The sequence below is a fragment of the Camelus bactrianus genome, chromosome 4 (assembly GCF_048773025.1).
Source record: "Camelus bactrianus isolate YW-2024 breed Bactrian camel chromosome 4, ASM4877302v1, whole genome shotgun sequence".
In the NCBI taxonomy this organism is placed as follows: domain Eukaryota; kingdom Metazoa; phylum Chordata; class Mammalia; order Artiodactyla; family Camelidae; genus Camelus; species Camelus bactrianus.
The window spans coordinates 39,239,979-39,260,766 of NC_133542.1; the positions used below are offsets into that span (position 1 = coordinate 39,239,979).

At 39.4% G+C, this 20,788-nt stretch overlaps 1 protein-coding gene across 1 annotated transcript in view; it reads left to right on the forward strand.

Moving 5' to 3' along the window:
• The window catches only part of OSTF1 (osteoclast stimulating factor 1), a 51,443-nt gene that overhangs the window by 20,874 nt on the left and 9,781 nt on the right, over positions 1–20,788 (forward strand). The window contains exons 2-8 of the mRNA XM_010952768.3: positions 369–415; positions 8,812–8,862; positions 11,501–11,564; positions 13,204–13,257; positions 14,832–14,939; positions 15,887–15,936; positions 19,833–19,911. Of these exons, the coding sequence (XP_010951070.1) occupies positions 369–415; positions 8,812–8,862; positions 11,501–11,564; positions 13,204–13,257; positions 14,832–14,939; positions 15,887–15,936; positions 19,833–19,911 (453 nt within the window). The remainder of the gene's footprint in view (positions 1–368; positions 416–8,811; positions 8,863–11,500; positions 11,565–13,203; positions 13,258–14,831; positions 14,940–15,886; positions 15,937–19,832; positions 19,912–20,788) is intronic.

Below are 20,788 nucleotides of genomic sequence, written 5' to 3' on the forward strand. Positions count from 1 at the left end.
GAATATTGACCCACTGTCGATTACCACACTAAGTATCTCTTTATGGCAAATGCCTACCTTTCTATTTTTAACTTAGATCTTAAGGTTGGAAAGACTCTCTATAGGACAGAAGCTAAGTGCAAATAACTAGGTAGCACCTGTTGTTTGAGAGGATGAGATCATCCCCCAGGGGTGTGTGTTTATTCATACTTTCATTTAACCAATATTTTAAAAATACCTCCTATGCACAAGAAGCACTTAATTCCAAAATACATTTCTCATGGGGGCTTTTAGTTAGGGAATTCTGAAGAATGTAAAGGACAATACTATTCAGAGCAAACTTAGAAATGAAAGAATTGATCATGTGTTTTTTGTTTCTTGTCTTTCAGGGCAAGTTAAAGTGTTCAGAGCTCTTTATACGTTTGAACCCAGAACTGTAAGTATTCAGTTTTTCACTTTAAAGTTGACATAAAAACCAAAGGTGATTTCATTTAGATACTTCCTCTAGCCTAAATGGTCTGCCTTTTCTTTGATAGCCATAAATAGTTCACAGGAATGGGTGTTGCTTGCTGAACCTAGCAAATAAACATCCTTCTGCCAAAGCCGGAAAAAAAAAAAAAACCAAACCCAGAACAAAAAACTTCTCAGTACCGTCCACAGGTGTGAAAGCTGAGCCCCTCGGTTCATCTGTTTGTCCTCCCTGTCTTGGGCTCATGTCTTTCATCTGCTGCTTCTCCCCGTGTGGTGACACCACTTGCTTTAAAACCACTAAGTGACCTGTATATACAATATGTGACCCTGTCTTAGTCATTCTTCCTCTGAATCTCATGCTAACCTTCCCTGATTCTCCTATTGACCCGTTAATTCTCAGTGGCACATGTTGCCAGTTTGTCCAGAGCCACTTTTTCTGTCTTTGCTGTATGTATTTTCTTTTGTTACAGTTTCTAGTGTCCATCCATCAATCCACCCATCCATCCGTGGTTTAGGGAGCACTTATGTGCCAGAACTGGTCCAGGCCTTGGGGATACTACAGTGAGCACAGAAGGGACGGTCTCATGGAGTTTCCATCCTAGTGAGGAGAGCCAGACAGTAAGCAGACAATGCATGTGACTTCAGGGCCGGATAAGTGCTGTGAAGGAAATAAGGAGGGTGAGGGGCCGAGAGATTAATGCAGGGAGGAGTGTTATTTTCAACAGGTGTTCAGGGATGGCCTTTTACAGAGGGCGTGTTTGAAAAGAGACCTGAAGGAAGTGAGGGAGCAGAGGCACAGCAAGTGCAAGGGGTGTCTTTGGTGGGCCCTAGAAACTGCGGGGAGGGGAGTAGGGTTGGGAAAGTCACGAAGGAGGGAGAGGAAGGTCGGAGACGAGTTCAGGGTAGCCTGGTGGAATGGGAGGGCAGATCATGGATGGCCTTCTGGGTCTCATTTGGATTTGGCCCTGGGTAAGTTGGGAAGCAACTGGAGAGTTTTGAGTCCAGGACTGATTAGAGAGCTAAGTTTCAGAAGAATCCCTCCACATGAGGTGTAGAAAACCGTCCAGGAGTGCGAGAGTGGAAGCAAGGAGTCCAGACAGTTAGGAGGCAGAGGAGAAGGAAACCAAGAAAGGAAAGCTCACTGCTTTCAGCTTGCTGCTGGCTTTGCGTGGGTTTGCCCCGGACCCTGTTGTCCCAGAGCCAGCAGCTCAGAAGGTAGCGCAGAACAAGCGGCGCTGAGCACTGAGTCACTGCCATCGGGCTGGAGCCTGCCTTCAAACCCCACATCTGTCCTCTACTCACTGTGTGAATTTACTTAACCTATGGCCATTGGTTTCTTCATTCGAAAGTGGGGATAATATTAACCATCCTATGGTAGAGCCTTGTTTTGAGCGTGGAACGAGATCAGTATTTAAAGCCCGCCACATGGAGGGTGCCCCTAAATGACATCAGTGAATGCAGCGCATATGGGTGTGTTCAGGTGAGTCCTCCTAGACTTTGGGAACTAAATGTCTCTGGAACAAGAAAGGGGTTGGGTGGGTGGGGCTAAGTCTCAGGTTTTAATTCTTCTCACACTGAGGTTCCAATAATATCTTTGTGATGTTGGTGAGGGTGTGGAGCAGATGGCGTGTTAGTTTGCTACCTCAGACTGCATAGCTTAACCAACAGATACTAATTTTCTTAGAATTTTGGAAGCCAGAAGTCTGAGGTCAAGGTGTTGGCAGGGCTGGTTTCTTCTGAGGCCTCTGTCCTTGACTTGTGGATGGCTGTCTTCTCCCTGCGTCCTCACTTGGTCTTTTCTCTGTACTTGTCTGTGTCTCAGTCACCTCTTCTTAAAAGGACATCAGTCATATTGGATGAAGGTCCACTTTAATGACCTCATTTTAACTTAATTACCTCTTTAAGAATCTGTCTCCAAATACACTCACATTTTGAGGTACTGAGGGTTAGGACTGTAACTATGAATTTGGTGGGGGACACAAAAATGTAAGCTAGTATGAGGCCCAGAAATTGTTATCTTTGTCCTCTGCTCACAGGGAGGTCTGTCGTTTCATGCCCCTCGTTGTCCTAGTCATTTGTTTCCTCTGGTGCAAGACCCCTGAGCTGGATAGGAGTTGGTGGGGGAGGCAGTCATCAGCTGCCCTTCTGAGCAGGTCAAAGAACAGACCATACTCAGCAGCCTCCCTAACTCTAGAAAGTGACCTGCGTTTACTCAACTTGAGACCTGAGGTGACTCCTAACTCTTTATCTTCTCTCCCCGCCAATATTCTATTGTCATCTTATTGTCAGTCCTTTCTCACTGACCTCTTCCTCCTCTGGTTCCCATGACCTTGTGCCTTTCCTGGCTCCTGACACACAGACTCCAGCTTCTCCATTCCATCTGCATCCTTCTGCCCGATGGGTTTTCCTACAGTGTAGCTTTGATCCTATCACCTGTTTCAACCCTTCACTTGACTAAGGACAGAGTCCTCTGTGGTCCAGCCCCCTTTCCAGCCCTGCCGTCCTCTGCTCCTTCCCTTTGTGGACTGTTCCAGTCTGGATTTGGTGCACAGTAGAACTCTTAATCTCTGAATCCTTTCTAGACTTATGGCTCTGCACCTCTCTCAGCTCTGATTACATACTTCCTCTTCCGCAGAGGCTCCCTGAGTGCCCCAGCGAGGAGTGGGCTGCTTCTGCCCGCTCTGACCTTCTGCACTTGGCATTGCAGTCCTGTTCACCAGCACGGTATCTAGGGTGCAGAAGAACATAGGGTTTCAGAGCTGAGAGTAGCTTTTAGCAGCTGTGTGACCTGGTAAATTCAGAAATTACCTAACCTTTGTGCCTCAGTGTACTCATCTGTAAAGTGAAAATAATAATAATCTCAGGGTTTTAGTGAGAATTAAGTGAGATTGTGTAAAGCTGCTGTTACTGTTAAGGACTTCTTGTTACTATTAGGAGTAGTGGTTGCTATGTTCACAGACTTTTTTTTTAATGATTTTTCTTGTGGGGAGAAGGCAGTTAGGTTTGTTTGTATTTATTTATTTGTTTGTTTGTTTGTTTGTTTGTTTGTTTGTTTGTTTGTTTATTTATTTATTTATTTATTTATTTATTTATTTATTTATTTATTTATTTATTTAATGGAGGTACTGGGGATCAAACCCAGGACCTTGTGGATGCTAAGCACACACTCTACCACTGAGCTACACCCTCCCCACCTTGTTCACAGTCTCTTAACACATATTTTTGATTAGTTCGCATATTGATTACTTTAATTCACCTCTAGTTCTGCTCCAGGATGGAGTCTCTTTACTCTTTTTAAAAACTCATAGTTATTACTGAATGCACAGGAGAAAATAGACATTTAATTCATTGGGTTTTTTTTTAATATTCCACATTTTAAGTGTTATTTTTAATGTCTCTGGTCCCATGGATCCTAGGCTGCAGAGCCGTGCTGCTAATTCACCTGTACGTACCGGATGGTCAGTAATGACCACCGCGTGCCCTGCTCCCCCCACACTCTGCCCCTTTCCCTCTCCTCTCCGTCCGAATGTTAGAGGGGAGGCATCTGGCTAAGCAGGTAGCCCCTGGGTCCCCTGGCCCTTCCTGATGGGTTAAGTGCCCATGCTGTACCAGTTGTTCAATATTTTGAATATCATCCCAGGACTTGATTTGTCTTACATTCTTTTTCTGAATGAGAATTTGTGTTGGATTTTCTCCCTCGGCACCTCTCTATGGGATAGGTGTACCTTGGTACGTCCTAAACTCACCTGGCCTCCTTAAAGTCATTGAGACAAGGCAAGTTGGGAGGACTGAGCTGGACTCTGTGGGACCACTGCTGACATGTGTAGCACCCCAGGAAGGCCTGGGTCCAGTGTTTAGCTACTGGGCTACCCTCAGGAGGCACGAGCAGCAACGCCCAACTCCAGTCTTGGTGATCTACTGAACAGGTGGGACACTGAGAAGCTTGGAGCTCCTGGTTCTTCCTGCCAACTTGTTCTTCCTCTGCCTTGCTTGAAGGCAAGATAGTCCTGGCACCACCCAGTGCTGTTCGGTTCTTATTTCTTGCTTCACCTCCAATCCAATAAAGTGTCATATAAAGGCCTGGCAGGACTGGATAGACCAGCATAAAGCTGCGCTGATGGAGCACGCACAGCATGTTCTGTGTGCTGGAAGTATGTTGGTTTCCACAGGGAAACCAGTAGGACCCTCCTCTATCATATAATGTTTGCTGGACTCCTCTAGGTTTATAGCACTGTGTGTAGAACAAGGAGCCCTAAAATGGGATTCCAAAAGCTGAAGTAGCCCTTCCCTACCACTGTGTGATCTGTGGCAAGTTCTTCAACCTCTCTGAGCCTGATTGTGAAATGGGGATTATACCCATGACCCAGCCCTGCTTTGATAGGTTGTTGTGAGGATACGGTGAGGTTAAGTGTGCTTTGCAAGTGTAAGGTGTTGCTGTTGGCTTTGTTGTATTGCATTATGTGTGGGGTGGGGTGGGGAGAAACCACAGATATTTTCCACAGCCACTGCCTTTTATTCTGGTCATGACAGCATGGTGACCAGTAATGGCCATGCATGACCCGCCTGTATGAGAGAAAGTATAGGAGTTGGTAAGATTGGGGCTCCAGAATCTGACTGTCCTGGTTCAAGTTTAGGGTCTACCATGTACCTGCTCTGTGGTCTTGGACAAGTTTCTCATCCACAGTGTGGTGATAAGAATCTCAGCCACTTCACAGTGTTGTTGGTGAGGATTAAATTAGTTAATATTTCTAAGTGTCCAGACTTGGCATGATACTATAAAGTGCTAAATAAAAATGTTTATGGAAATTTGATTTTTTTTTCTTTCTGTTAATTCTTGGGGCTCCAGGCTGACAAATGTGAAAGATTTCAAAAGGATGTCGTAGTCTTTCCAAAATCTTTCATGAAATATGTATTTGCATAAACCAACAAAATTAATGCCTTGAGAATTATATGTTACTAAGAATATATGGCACAGGAGCGAGGATGTACATTACCAAGTCTGTACTCATCCCTATAACATCCTAGTGGCCAACAATTTACTTCTTCTGATACCTTGTGGTTCTTCAAGGAGAGAGGAAAGGAGGAATGTGGTTAAAAACCGAAGAACAAACTAGAAACAGAAGTGCTGACTTGATGGTGTCACTTTTTTTCCCATTTCTGTTCCATGAATATGGTGTCAGGAATTTAAAAGTAGATCCTCATTGAACAATTTACATTAATTGCCCTCCAAGTGGTTTCTTATGGAAAGTGTGAATATTGGAGGTAAAAATCTGTTTTTAAATGATGAAATTCCTTGTTGTGTCTACTGCCAGCAGCAGTTGGAAGAATTTGGTAGATCACCTCCTTAGCTCTGTTAGGAAAAACTGCCTTTAGTTTCTTTGGAAGACAATTTTTTACAGGGAGTAGCATTGTGTGTCTGGGAGCTATTGATTAAAAAGAGAATAAACCATCCACTGTCTTTTCTCGGGACAAAAAAATGACGAGACCCTTTTTACCTGACTGAAATTGACTGCTTACTGTTGCTGCCTCGGCTGAAAAACAAGTCTGGTCTGCTTGGTGGCTCAGGCAGACACCACTGTTGAACGGCAGCCATTAACTTAAAAAACCAAAACAGCACCGAGAAGTATTGAAATGACTGTACTTTGTGACGTTTTCCAAATCATGCCCTTTACCAAACCATGAAGGATGAGAATTATTTAAAAGACCTTAAGAGTTTTAATTCTTCTTGGCTTTTCTTGCCTTTTTAAAAATTGAGGTAAAATTCACATAACATAAAGTTAACCATTTTTAAGTGAGGAATTCAGTGGCCTTTAGTACATTCACAATGTCGTGCAGCTATCACCCTGTCTAGTTTGAAAACATTTTCATTACCCCACGGAAAACCCTGTACTTATGAAGCACTTACTTTCCATTCTACCAGGTTTTCTTCCTCCCTTCCTTCCTTCCTTCCTTCCTTCCTTCCTTCCTTCCTTTCTTTTTAATGAGAAGGCTAGTTACAGGGATTTGTGTGTATTCTTTGCTTTGTTTTATTTTGTTTTTAATAGTTACTCATTCGGTACTTTCTCAGAACATGCCTTTTTGTTTCAAGGGTGAATAATCTTGGCTTTTGTGATTTTAGGAGACCAAAATTGTAGGTAGAGATGACTCTTTTAATGTAAGGGCTAATTGAGGAAGATTCATTGTTAGACGTAAGTAGGCAAGGTTAGCTCTTACCCACTTGGAGATGCAATGGCATAAGAATGGTCCAGGATGGCTCTAAGACCAGAAAGATCTCTTCAAGACGTTGAACTCTTTTCTTTTTTTTCTTTTTTTTTTTTTTTTTTTGAGGGTGGGTAGCTGAGGAGGTAATTAGGTTTACTAGTTTGTTTGTTTGTTTGTTTATTAAATGGGGGTACTGGGGATTGAACCGAGGACCTCGTGATGCTAAGCATGCACTCTACCACTGAACTATACTCTCCCCAACATTGAACCCTTTCAAAACTCCAAGAAACTCAGAATCACTCCAAAAAAATGCTGAGTTTTCACATGTATGCCATTTTCTTTATATCCTGTTTCATTCTGTTTCCCTTACATCCTGTTTCATTCTGTCCTGCCATTCTTTACTGTCATCTAAAGGAGAGATAGTCAGATGGTATTCAAATTGCCAGCGAAGGCCAACCTTACTGTTGCAGGGATGGCCACAGCTTCTAGTTGGGAAGCTTTGGTAGTAAGCGAGTCCCCTTTCTGGCCCCTCTGAGAAATGACCCAGTTTGTAGCAAGGAAATACCTAAGGAAATAGTTTGTTTCTTTAATCACTTTCTGTATCCATCACATATTGGTAGTAATATTGATCATGGATTATCAGAACATTTTAGAGAAAGATGAGAGAAAAATCTTAGAAGGCTTTACTTTTTTCCTTCTGAATGCCTGTTTCCAATAATTTTAAAATGTGTGTCTTTGAATCTACCTAGGTTCAACTAATTTTGCATAAATGTGCTATGTGTAAGTCTCTGAAAATCAAAGTGTAAATGCAACAGATGCTTCAGGAAGTGCTTATTAAAGGAACTCAAGACATTTTTTGGTTTCATGAATCATCATTTGCAAATTTTTATATTTGAATGCATAGTGCATCTAAATATTTATGAATTGTAGTTGTTTAAGGCATGCTATAGCTGATATAGTCTTCATTTATATTCAGGGAGAAATAGTTATAATAATAGTGTATATCATTTTTAAAACTAAATAAATTACTAGTGCAGAGTTACATTTACTGCCTTAGTCTGCAACTGAGAAAGGAGATAAACAAAAGGAAAATGAAAGAATGAAATAATTTATTTCACTAGCATAATTTTTATTTGTATAGAACAGTAACTATAGTCAAATATCCAAGCCTTTTTTAAAAAAAGTATTTTTCCTACCAAAATTATGGAAGTAATACATGCTTGTGATGGAAAATTTGGAAAATTTTCTATGCATATTTCATGCATAATTGTTATCTTATCCTATGTGAAATTTTGTGGCCTACATTTTTCAGTCAACATGACAATGTAGGCATTTCCCAATATCTGAAACTTGCTCTCAACGGGCATCATCTTGTTTACTTATAAAGTCATGCTGATAAGTGTTATCAACTGATGGGAAAGAGAAGATGTTTAATTTGAGAGCCTGGCTCTATTCAGAGAGTTTGTAGGACATTTGGCTGATCCAAGCCAGAGCACATATTGTCTGTATAATCAGTTAACCCCTTAGAGCTACTTGTGGTCCGGACTGAGTTAGTGCTTCATGTCTTTCAGCTCTTTGGCCTTATTAATGGTTGAATAATGTATTAACTCTTCTCATACATGAAATATTCATTCTCTCTGAATATGAAGAGATAGGATAAGGTTTTCTCAAAATAAGCAGATAGCAGATGATGATATGAAAGTGTTTAAGGATTAAAGCCTAATCATTTAGGAGAGAGCCAAGCTTCTAGCTATTTTTCATGATTTTAATTCCTGATATTTATCCTTTTGTGAAAAAATGTATATCACCTTTTGAAATTCCCTGCAAGAAAGGAAGTTTTCTTCATATTCTATTTTGATATAAAAATGTCTTGATTTCATTGTGGAAGAAAATAAGATTATGTGGGGGGTGGTTCTTACTGGCCATTCATTGTCATTCTTTGAAGTTCATCATGGCAAAAATTCAGCTTTCTGTGCTTCTGTTAGTTTGTCAGTAATGTTTTGTTATATGGTTTATGGGGAGATTTAGGTCTATAAAAACCACAGTGTCTATAAGGATATTTTAAAATTAGAAATTTGTATAATTATCTTCATCATCACTATTATAATCTAATTCATGAAAATCAAATGGAGTCAAACTTAAATTTTTTTTTTCTTTTAGCCAGATGAATTGTACTTTGAAGAAGGTGATATTATCTACATTACTGACATGGTAAGCCCATCTATCTAATATTTTGTAATACCATGTGTGAGCTAAAGGTATATGAGACTATTTTGTATAGCTATAATATTGTACATTATTTACATGTATATCTGTGTATCAGTACATATGCCCAAGTCTGTTAATCTTAGCACAATTTGTAAGATTAGAAGTAGCCCTTATGTCCATCAGTAGGAAAATAGTTGGATGGAGTATTATGCAACTGTAAAAAGGAATGAGGAATAGCTCTATATGTCATTATGGAGTGATTTAAGTGGAAAAGAGCAAGATGAAAAAACTTGGATAGTGTGCCCTTTCTTATCTAAGAAAGGGTAAGAGGACATACACATACTTGTCTTCCTCAATTTAAAATAAAAAGTCAAAAGAAGGGTCATACAATAAAATCAAATAAAATACTTTCTTTTGTGTGATGGAAGGGAAATAGGGGAGAGGTAACATAAGTGAAATACAGACTTTTTTAAAAATTGTACCTTGTTTTGAAGATCTGACTTTGGAATCGTGTGAACTTTTGCATAGTTATAAAATTAAATTAAATGGTAAAAAGAAATCTCTGGAAAAAAAAAAAAGAAATCTCTGAAAGTTAAAAGCAGAATGAGTCAAATGAACTTAATTGAACCCCAGGTATTTGGCATAACCACACAGAGAGGAGAACTATTCCAAGTGACTTTAAAATCCAGCAGTTTGATTGAACATCTTTAGTAGAATAATATGAAGAATAAAAAGAACTGCCACCCACAAATTATAAACTGTTTTTAATCAAGATCTTGTTGGAGAAGTGTTGGTATTGTTATTCTGAGATTGCTGCATGTATGTTGTGGTTTAGAGCAAATGAGTCACTAGGTCAGTGATTTTCATCTTGCAAGAAAGGATACAGAAGGATGTAAGATTGATGAGGTTAAGTAGCTCTGCATTTGAATTGGAAGCACAGTTCATTTTATCTAAAATAAAATTAGCAAAAATATTTCCTGTTCTGTCTGTTGAAAAGGAAAAAAAAAAAAAAAAAAAGACCAACCCAGTATTAATATGTTATTTCCTGTTAAAAGAATAAGATGCCATTGAGAAATGTCTGGTACCAGATTGAGGGCAGCAAAGGTACAAAATAATCCCAGAACATCTTGTTATTGGAAAGCAAGGAAGCTACCAAAGAGAACTAGGGTCATGCTGGAAAGACACAGAAACTAAGCTGAAGAGGTTGCCAGTCAAAGATAGGACAATTTGAGCCATCAATTAGGGCAACAATCCCAAGGATTGAACCATATAAATTCGTGAGTCCCTAATGATGCTTAAAAACAAAACCAAACAAAACAAACATCATGGGTCAACCTGAAAGAATGCTTAGGGAACTAACTTTTTATTCTGTAGACTGTTAAGGAAAAGAATCAGCATTTATTCTGCCTTTTCTCTGTGCACTTTATCTCTGGGTAACCTGAGAGTTGATGAGGGCACGTTTTTCTTTAAAGTAATATTCTAGTTATTTAAATAAAGAACAAAAGATAGAATTACGATGTCCCCATTTTGTAACCCCTATGGAATAATGTACCCAGATAATGCTCATCAGTGGTTACTTACTTTAACAAGAGACCACCATTTTTTGTCTCCTGACGGAAGAATCAATGCTACTGTGAAATAGTCTTGTCCATCAAATGGAATCTGAGTCTAATTAATCCTCTAGGACTAATAACCAATTTATAGGCAATACAGGGAATGGAGGAACTCATTTTTGATAACAAGTGATACAACAGGCAAAACTAGACTGTTTGAAACTCTTTAGAACCAACTAGTTTCTTTGACAAGTATATTGTGAAGGAGTGAAAAAAAAAAAAAAATGGAGGAACCCATAGACTAAAAGAGACTTAAGAGGCAAATCAGTCATCATGTTGTATGGCCCTTATGAAGCATACTGGAAAATTCGAGGATTGTAGATATTTGATGATATGAAGGATTTACTATTGAAAAAAAATCTAAGTCATGATAATGGTATTAATATTATGTCTTTGAAAAAGTCCTTATCTTTCAGGGACCCATACTGAAGTATTTGCAGTTGAGATAATACGATGTCTAGAATTTACTTCAAAGTAATCTTTAGGGGATTAAGGGGAGCGAAGTTGTGGGTGAGGATATATATGAAACAATACTGGCCGTGAGTAAATAATTCATGCAGTTGGGAAATGGGTATGTGTAGGTTCATTATACTGTTCTTTCTACTTTGGTATAGGTTTGAATTTTTCTATGATAAGCAGTTACCCAAAAAAACAAAGGTAAAATGAAGAGATCTTTAGAAAGCCATACTGAGGCTAAGAGAAATTAGACTCTGGATAAAAAAAAAAATCCTATAAATAGTTTAAACTACACATAATGTTTTCCTTCTCTTTCGTATTATCTGCGTTTGATTTGTTTGAGGCTCTGTGATGAAGTCTCTCCGATTGGTTGCAGGCAGATGTGTGTGTATTTGTAATGTAACAATAAGGGGAATGGACATGGGTAACTGGGGACTGAGGAGGCTTGGTCAGTGTGACCAGGGCGGGTGGGCATTTTGTAGAGCAGGTACACTCCATGAGCTGCGTGGTTTTTAAAGTGATTGAGTGCAAACTGGATTTGGTGCCACTTAATTTAACTCTTCTTTCACCAGAGTGATACCAATTGGTGGAAAGGCACCTCCAAAGGCAGGACTGGACTAATCCCGAGCAACTACGGTAAGTGTGGCCGCAGTGGCTTTACTCGGAGTCACTGACAATCTGGAACATTTTCTACTCTGGGAGCCTCCTCTTAATAAAATGGTCATGGATGGTGGAAGTACTTGAACTTGGCTCCTTGGCTTAAAAAAAATGCATTGTAACATTCTTGAAAGAACCCAAGGGTTCCAGGGCAATGCTTATGGTTTTACTTAATTCAACTCTTAGAACATGTTTCTTTTTCTTTCTTTTTTCTTTTCTTTTTTTCTTTTTCTTTTTCTTGGACTAGCCTTTTCTTTTGTGATGAAGTAACCTTGCCTTGTTATGTTAATTAATGTTTGAGGCAGTGATGTTCATTAAATGAATATTAGGGCAGTTTGGGGAGCTTGAGAAGTGAGATGCAGGCCCTGCCATGAACCTGCTTGTAGTTGGAAGGGGGACAAAACAGATTTCTGTAGAAATTAGCAAAGTAAAGGAAAAAGCACATGAGATTGATAAACCGGGGTCCTGGGTTTTAATCCTTCTTCCACTTCCTAATAACAAGGGACCTTAGTAAAGGCACTTAACCGCTGCCCCCTGGGTCTGTTTCTCCATCTGTATAATGAGAACATTTGATCTGAATCACTTCTAAGTTTTCTTTGGACTACAGCATTAGAGACACCCTTAGACCAATAGAGCTGAAATCAGGTACCAGTTCCAAACACTAGAAGGAGACTTAGAAAATTTCAAGGAAGGCACTTCAAAGCTTCTAATGGGATAGTAAGAGAGGGAAGGAGGTGGAGGGGAGGAGGGAGAGAAGTTGAGGGGAATGAATGAGGCTGAGGCTTGGGGCTTAACACAGGAGCCCCACTTACCTGGTCTAAGGGCAATACCATTCTGGATTTTAAGAGACTTTAAACATTTCTACACTCCTCTAATTTTGAAATCCCAAATAAATTTCTACTGTGCACTCCAATCCCAGCTGGTCATAGACAAGGAAGGTATAAACTGTTCCTCTGTTGTTTTGGATCCCTGGTAGCCAGGGGAGTGTCCAGTTTCAGCCCTTTGTGGTGGGAGGCATGGGTCTGAAGTCTTACTTGAACAAGTTTTCATGTAGTCATGCCTACTGATTCTAGAACAACAGTGAACACACCTTCCTTGGAGGCAAGTAGGTATGCTGATTGCCCTTTCTGAATACAGGAAGCACAGTATTTCTCCCTCTCCCCACCCCTCATATCATATGCACACACACAAGGGAAATAGTCATTTTCAGCCATCTTTAAAGTGTTTCTACGGAATGTAAAAATGAACATCAAATACTTCCTTTTGCAGTTTCCGGACTGAACTGTTTGTTAATGCTTTAGTAAACTGGTGTGCAAGCTTTGGGTCTGTCTGTTTTTGTTTATGCTTCCAGTTCATTGCTGTCTCTGTTTTTGTTTACATTCCCAGTTAAATTGCTATGTTACTGTCTTAGCTTGATTTCATTTGACACATAATTCAGTTTCTTTCAAAGCACAAAAAAATCACTTTGATTTTCTGCCATCTTTAAAATCCACATTAAGTAAGGAAAGCTGTATGGTGGAAGGTCCTGGCACTTCTGAAGCTGGGGACTGAATTGTCTTTAGGGAGTTCTTTGGGTGGCCCTCTTAACATTGGCTTGCACTTTTTCTTTTCAATCTAGTGGCTGAGCAGGCAGAATCCATTGACAATCCATTGCATGAAGCTGCAAAAAGAGGTAGGTGTGATTTTCTTTGATGGAGATAGCAGTACAGTAAAACACACAGATATTATATAATTTGATGACTTTTAACAGATGTACACACTCATGTAACCAACACCCAGATCAAGATCTGGAACATTTTCATTATCCCAGAAAGTTCCCTTCCCAGTTAAATCCTAGCCTCCCCTAGAGGCAATCTCTGTTCTGCCTCCTTTCACTCTAGAGAGATAAGTGTGATTTTAATTTTTAAGTCAGTTGACAAATACTTTTGAGTATTTTACCTGCCCTGTGCTTAGTGGCAAGTGGAAAGGCATGGTCTGTGACTCCCAGAGCTCAGAGTCTGGTGGAGGAGAGATGTGTGTAGCAGATCATTATAAGATGGTGTAATAAATCCAGCAACTAAAGTGTGTTTCAGTACTCACAGGCTATAGAGGACAGAGTGAGTAACTAGAGGGCAGAGGGTGCGAGCTGCTTGGGGGTCCAGCGACTAGGAGAGTGTTGGTGTAGTGCAAGTGTGTATGGTGAGGATGGAGTCGGCAAAGAAGGGGACACCAAGGACGGGCCTTACACTTGGGGCTTTATCCTGTAGATCAGTGGTTCTCTACTGAGGGTAATTCCTCCTGCCAAACCCTGGGATTTGGGGCAATATCTGGAGACATTTTCGTTGTCATTATTGGGAAGATGCTGGCACGTTTTGGGTATAGGCTGGGGATGTTGCTAAACATCCTATAGTGCACAGTACAGCCCTCATAGCAAAAAATTCTCCAACCCCAAATGTCAGTAGGGCCATTTTTAGCGGGGAGGGTATAGCTCAGTGGTAGAGTACATGCCTAGCATGCATGAAGTCCTGGGTTCAATCCCTAATACCTCCATAAAATAAATTAATAAATAATATATAAATAAATAAATAAACCTAATTACCCTGCCACCAAAAATTTAAAAAAAAAAAATAGGGCTGCTGTTGAGAAACCCTGCTGTAGATAATAGGGAATTTTTGTAAGGCCTCAGAAAGCTTTCATTTAATATTAGATCTTGCTGAATGTTCAAAAGAAAATGACTGGTTTAGGATTGTGCAAAAGTAAAAGTACTAAACTGACATTTAAAAATTCTTGTAAACTAGATATTTGGGCCATTAGCCAAAGAATTTTAAATTAATATTTTAACATATAAGAGCAGCAGCTTTGAGTAGATTATTTAGTTTTCCTTTTCTTATAAGATCAGAAAATGTGTTTTAAATATGAATATTAGTAGCATCTGCATGTTCTTAGGTTTGACTGTTTTTCCCAAAGTTCCAGGATTTCACAAAGGAAGAAAAAAAATTTTTTTCAGGGTAAAAATACTTTAAGTGGACCCATTTAGGCACCTCTTCCCATTAACCTGCCATTAAAAATTGATGTTAATGCTTTCCATTAATAAACTGGAAGTCAGAATGTACCATAGTGAATGCATTACAGAGCAGGTTTTAATTTCAGACTGCTGATTAATCCTTTGCAAATGTGAATTTATGTAGGATGAAATTGATTTAAAAGCAAAACAGAAAACCGCCAAACCTTTTTCATGTGTTTTTATAAATGAAAAATTTTTTTCAGGCAACTTGAGCTGGTTGAGAGAGTGTTTGGACAACCGAGTCGGTGTTAATGGCTTAGACAAAGCTGGAAGCACTGCCTTATACTGGGCTTGTCACGGAGGTCACAAAGGTATTGCATTTTTTTGTTATCACACATATCTGTGTTACTGAAAATGTGCTTCATCTAGGGAAGCCAGAGTTACAGAAATGAAAAAAAGAATTGGTTATTCTTTTCAAATCCTTTAGAGTATCAGCCAGAAGCCCTGAACCTGGAAGCTCTGTAAAACTGTAGGTAGAATGTGACTGGTCAGCCTCACTACATGGAGCTCTTGAACTTGAAAGAGTGGAAGCTTCCTTTACTCGCTCAGGCTCGGAAAAGTTACAGGAAAACAACAGTAGTACAAAAACAAGCCCCACTGTCTAATCTCACAGACGAAAGGGGCAGAATGGACTCCTTTAGCTTAGTTTTTCCCAGTATGCTTTTATGGTTTACATTCTGGTTTAAGACAGACTGTTAAATTCAGGAGAGAGAGAGCTTTTGCTTGAGTTAGTGATTCAGTTGATAACTTTCTTTGTCTTATAATCAGTAAATGGCAAGTGGAATTTCTACATGTATTTCAGCCTGGCCAAGAATCTGTCACACTCACTCCCTTTCTACCTCTGTCCACAACACACAGAAAGTAATCACAACAACAGTGAGAAACGAGGAACCCAACAAATTAAATAGCATGGCCAAAGGAAAATTTATGGCTGTCTCCCCAAAGAAGCCTATCTTTTTTTGGCTAATAAACACAAAATAGTGATATGAATATTAAGTATCCTAGCAAATGTAAAAATATTCCTATAGTAGATGTCATGTGAAAATGTGAAAGCAAAATTATTTGAAAAAAATTTTCCCTAAGTAATTCTGCCTTTTAGATTCTTCGGTCTTCTGTTTACATAAATGTTAAAAAAAAATTGTTATAAGGATTTTCTTGAAGATTCTTCTAAAACATATTCTTTTATAATTATTGTACCTGGTCTTGTCAGGCTTTTGCTTCCATTCTTAAAAAAATATCTTTTCTCTTTCAATTTCAGATATAGTGGAAATGCTGTTTACTCAGCCAAATATTGAACTGAACCAACAGGTGAGCTTGCTTACACAGAAGTCATTTAACACCCCTGTTTTGCTCTCCTGGTGCGGCTTATGGGAGTGTAAAATCATATCTTTTTTGAGCTCACCTTTTCCCATTTATTATCTTTCATAACATTTTTAATCAAAGTACTACAAGCACAGAGTTAAAAAGTGATTATTGCACCAAAGTCCAAATTGTATATAAAGCCCCAGATGCCTACCACACTCCTCATATATCACTTTTAGCCTTTAGCTCTTTCCTCTTATCTTCATGTTACTGAGGAATATGCTTATGGAGTTGTCTCATAATTCATCATCTTCATGAGTATTTTGGCATCCTGTCTGGTAGGTGAAGGTATAGGCTTGCCAAACTGTCGGCTTCCAGCACCCAGCACCCAATCTCTTGAGCTCCTTTAGTTCTCCTAATGTATCATATCATAGTTCTTGGTTTTGTTACTATATAGTGCTTATAGTATAATGGCTAGTGAAATATCATTCACTGCTTGTATAACTGTTCTGTTTCTGTATTTATTGACCTTTATTTAGCTTTAAAAAAATTTTTTTAACATTTTTTTATTGAGTTACAGTCATTTTACAATGTTGTGTCAAATTCCAGTGTAGAGCACAATTTTTCATTTATACATGAACGTACATATATTCATTGTCACATTTTTTTTTCGCTGTGAGCTACCACAAGATCTTGTATATATTTCCCTGTGCTGTACAGGATAATCTTGCTTATCTAGCTTTTTTTTTAAAATCTCACAAAGACTTCTACACGGTTGTATACTCTCTTGATTTACCTTTCTAAAGTGTATGAGATAGTCAGCTGCTTTCTTTTTTTCCTTCCTGGAATCATGCTGAAAGCTCTCCAGCTTCATTTTCTAATCAGAACAACTTGGTCTCTACTGCCCTTTGCTGTCTTCCTGGGAAACCTTTCAGCTTCCTCCTATTGTCTTCACTTTTCTGGATCCTGTATGTTCTGTATGTTGAAGAAGATCTTCAACTAGATTCCTGAAAAAGGGGAGCTTGGGATTGATTATATGGCTGACAGAATTCTGGGCGGAAATTGATTTCACTCAGAATTTTGCAGGCATGGCTCCAGGATATTCTAGTTTCCAGGGTTGCTTCTGAGTCCCATTGTTTTGTGTGTGATCTGCTTTTTCTCTTGATTAGAGTTTTACTCTAGCCTTTGTGTTCTAAACTTTCACAGTGTTGTGCTTTAGGATGGGTCTTTTCCTGATAGTTTTCCTGGTAAACTCTTTCCGCCTGGAAAAATACCTTGCATTATTTCTTTTATAGTTTTCTCTGGCTGTTTCCTTTGTTCTCTGGTTCTGGAATGCCTGTTAGTAGCTGTGTTGGATGGAACCCTCAGATTGAGCCTCTAATTTTCTTAATTTTTCTCACTTATGTCTTTTGGCGGGGGGGTGGTAATTAGGTTTATTTATTTATTTATTTTAATGGCTGCACTAGGGATTGAACCCATGACCTCATGCATGCTAAGCACACACTCTACCACTGAGCTGTGCCGTCCCCCTCTCACCTTTGTCTTTATGTTTTACTTCAGTGAGCTTTTTAATTCCCCAGAACTCTGTATTAGATTTTTGTTGCTATGTAACAAATTACCACAACTTTAGCAGCTTAAAACTTCACCCGTTTTCCTTATATTTTCTATAGGCCAGAATTCTGGGTGGCCTCGCTGGGTTTTCTGCTCAGGGTCTTACAGGTTGGAATCAAGGTATTGGCTGGAGTGAGGCTCCCAACTGGAGCTCAGGTCCTGTTCCAAGTTCATTCGCATTGCTGGGAGAGTTGCATTTCTTGCACCTGTGGTACAGAAACCCTCAACTTTCAGAGACCACCCTTCCTGATAGACGTTTCACAACATGGCTGTTTGCTTTCTTCCTCAAGGCCAGCAGGAGATCATGTCCCTGATGCTATGCCTTTTAAAATAAAGGGCCCACCTGATTAGATCAGGTCCACCTAGGATAATTTCTCTTTCGATGAACTTAAGATCAACTGATTAGAAACCTCATGATAAGAGTAGTATCCTGTTATATTCACTGGTCTCATCTATACTCGAGGGAAGGAAATTATGCAGGGGGTGTATTCCAAGGGGCACAGAGCTTGGGGGCCATCTTAGAATTCTATCTACCATAAGCTCTTCTTTTACTCTGATTGTTACTTTTATATGCCATCTTTTTTCCTGTTTCATTACATAATATCTTCTTATATCTTGATGTATTAATTACATATATATATATATTTAATTGAAGTACAGTCAATTATATTGTGTCAATCTCCAGTGTACAGCACAATGTCCCAGTCATGCATATACATACATATATTTGTTTTCATATTTTTTCCATTAAAGGTTATTACAAGATATTGAACATAGTTTCCTGTGCTATCCAAAAGAAACTTTTTTTAAAAATCTATTTTTATGTATAGTGGCTAACATTTGTAAATCTCAAACTCCCAGATTTATTTCCTCCCATCCCCCTTCTCCGGTAACCATAAGATTGTTAACTAAGTCTGCAAGTCTGTTTCTGTTTTGTAGATGAGTTCATAGTGTCCTTTTTTTTTTTTTTAATTCCACATATGAGTGATATCATATGGTATTTTCGTTCTCTTTCTGGCTTACTTCACTTAGAATGACAATCTCTAGGTCCATCCATGTTGCTACAAATGGCGTTATTTTATTCTTTTTATGGCAGAGTAGTATTCCATTGTATAAATATACATTATGGAAAACAGTATGGAAATCCCTCAAAAAACTAAAAATGGACTTACCATATGGTCCAGCAATCCCACTCCTGGGGATGTATCTGGAGGGAACTCTAATGCAAAAAGATACATGCACCCCAATGTTCATAGCAGCACTATATACAATAGCCAAGGCATGAAACTAAACTAAATGTCCATCAACAGATAACTAGGTAAAGAAGTTGTGGTCTAGTTATATACTTTTTAAACATTTTTTTGCTATTCACTATACTGTATCTTTTTTCTCTGAGATCCATTGGTTTTGTTTGTTTTGGTCTTTCTTCAGATACTAGAGGCTGTCCTTAAATATCTAGTGTCTTTGTCTGTCCATTCATATTTGAGTGTGATTGGAAACTCCGTGTGCTTGGTGGCTTCTCTGTAGGGTGAAGTGCTAAAGTCCTGGCTGTTTTGCTAGGTTATACTCCATTGCCAATATAAATATTCCTTTCCTCCCCTGCACTGGGACTGTTCAGCTCTACCAGAGAAATATTCTCCAGCATCCTCCCTGGGAGTAGATGCTAGATTGGACACTCTGGGGCAGTGGGGTAGGTGAAGGTAACCGGGAGAGGCGTCTTACTGCTCCATTTGTAGGTTTTTCAGCTAGACCTCTGCTTTTAGTTCTTGGCCTTATTCCACCTTCTCTTGTACCTTTGAGTTCCATGAGCTTGGAAACTATCTGGTTAATTTCTCAACAGGGTAATTCTACCATCTGTACTGGGTCACATGGCAGCAGGGAGAGTGGAAGGTGATCTGGGGTTCTAATTACTCATTAGAAACACTGTCACCCAGTACTGTTGATTTCACCCCCATTCTCATTCCTGCTCGTGTCTCCAGGGATCTCTAGTTCCTAACTCATGCTAGGTTTCTGCAGGGACAGACCTGCTTGCTTCCCCCAGGAGTCTCCCTCTGCAGGAATCTTCATTTCCGCTTGTGCTCCGCCAAGTCTTCTGTTTGCTCATCCCATTCCCTCTCCTCAAATGACTCATCTCTCATCTCTTGAGTCTCCTTTCCCCTCTTTGGAATTTTGTATGATTTTATAGCTGTGTTCTCATTGTAGGTTTACTTAGGTTAGAGTAAAGTTAAATTCATGCGTATTTTCAATTCACTCTATTTTTAAAATGCTACATTCTCTTGTTATCACCATAGAACAAGTTGGGAGACACAGCTTTGCACGCTGCTGCCTGGAAGGGTTATGCAGATATTGTCCAGTTGCTTCTGGCAAAAGGTAAAGTATGCCTAGTTTATCTGGCCTGTGCTTGCTCTGAAAAATAGGCTACATCCAGCTATGCCATTTGAAATAGTAGGGAAAATAATAGGTTTCTATTTTTAAAACTGGAACTTAGGTCTCTACTCTGAATCACAGAGTTGTTGCGATATGATGAAATGATTGAGGTGATTTGTATACATTTTTAAATTAAAAACTTGATAAGCTTTAAAATTACATGTATTACTTTTAGGAAGAATTTATGGTATATTGCTGCAGGATTAAAGGGCCTTAGAAGAAAGGGGTGTGTGTGTCTGTATTTGTGCACACACATATAGAGAGGAGATCTAAGAAAGCCATATGGGTAAAGTTGCTGAGGCCACTGTTCTCACAGTAAAGTCTTGATAGGTAAGAACAAATGCGGTGGCTGCAATCTCCTGCTTTGAGCAGAGCAGATGTTAGATGTACAGAGAATGGGAAGATACCTTGATTCCCTGTTTTTACACGTCAGAAGAAACAGTGAAATTATGGATTCCCTATCTATCCATCTACTTGTCCCACAAATACTAGTTAACCCTTACAGAGGGCTGGGGGATATCACCCTATACTGCACCCTGGACTAGAAGGCTTTGTATCAGATGCTTGAGGCACCCAAGCTGCATGTCATATGGATGTGCTGCGGTTAGGGATCCTCGGAACAATGTGTGGAACATATGAGAAGAAATGTTTTTGGTTTAAAGTATGTTGATATATAAACTCCAGAGATAAAAGATCAGACACCCTGAGGATTACTATGGTGCCTCCAAAGGTGTGCCACGAGCTGTGCTGTCTATACGGCAGCCACTGACCCCGTGTGCTGCTGAGGCTCTGAAATAACGCCCGTCTGAACTGAGATGTG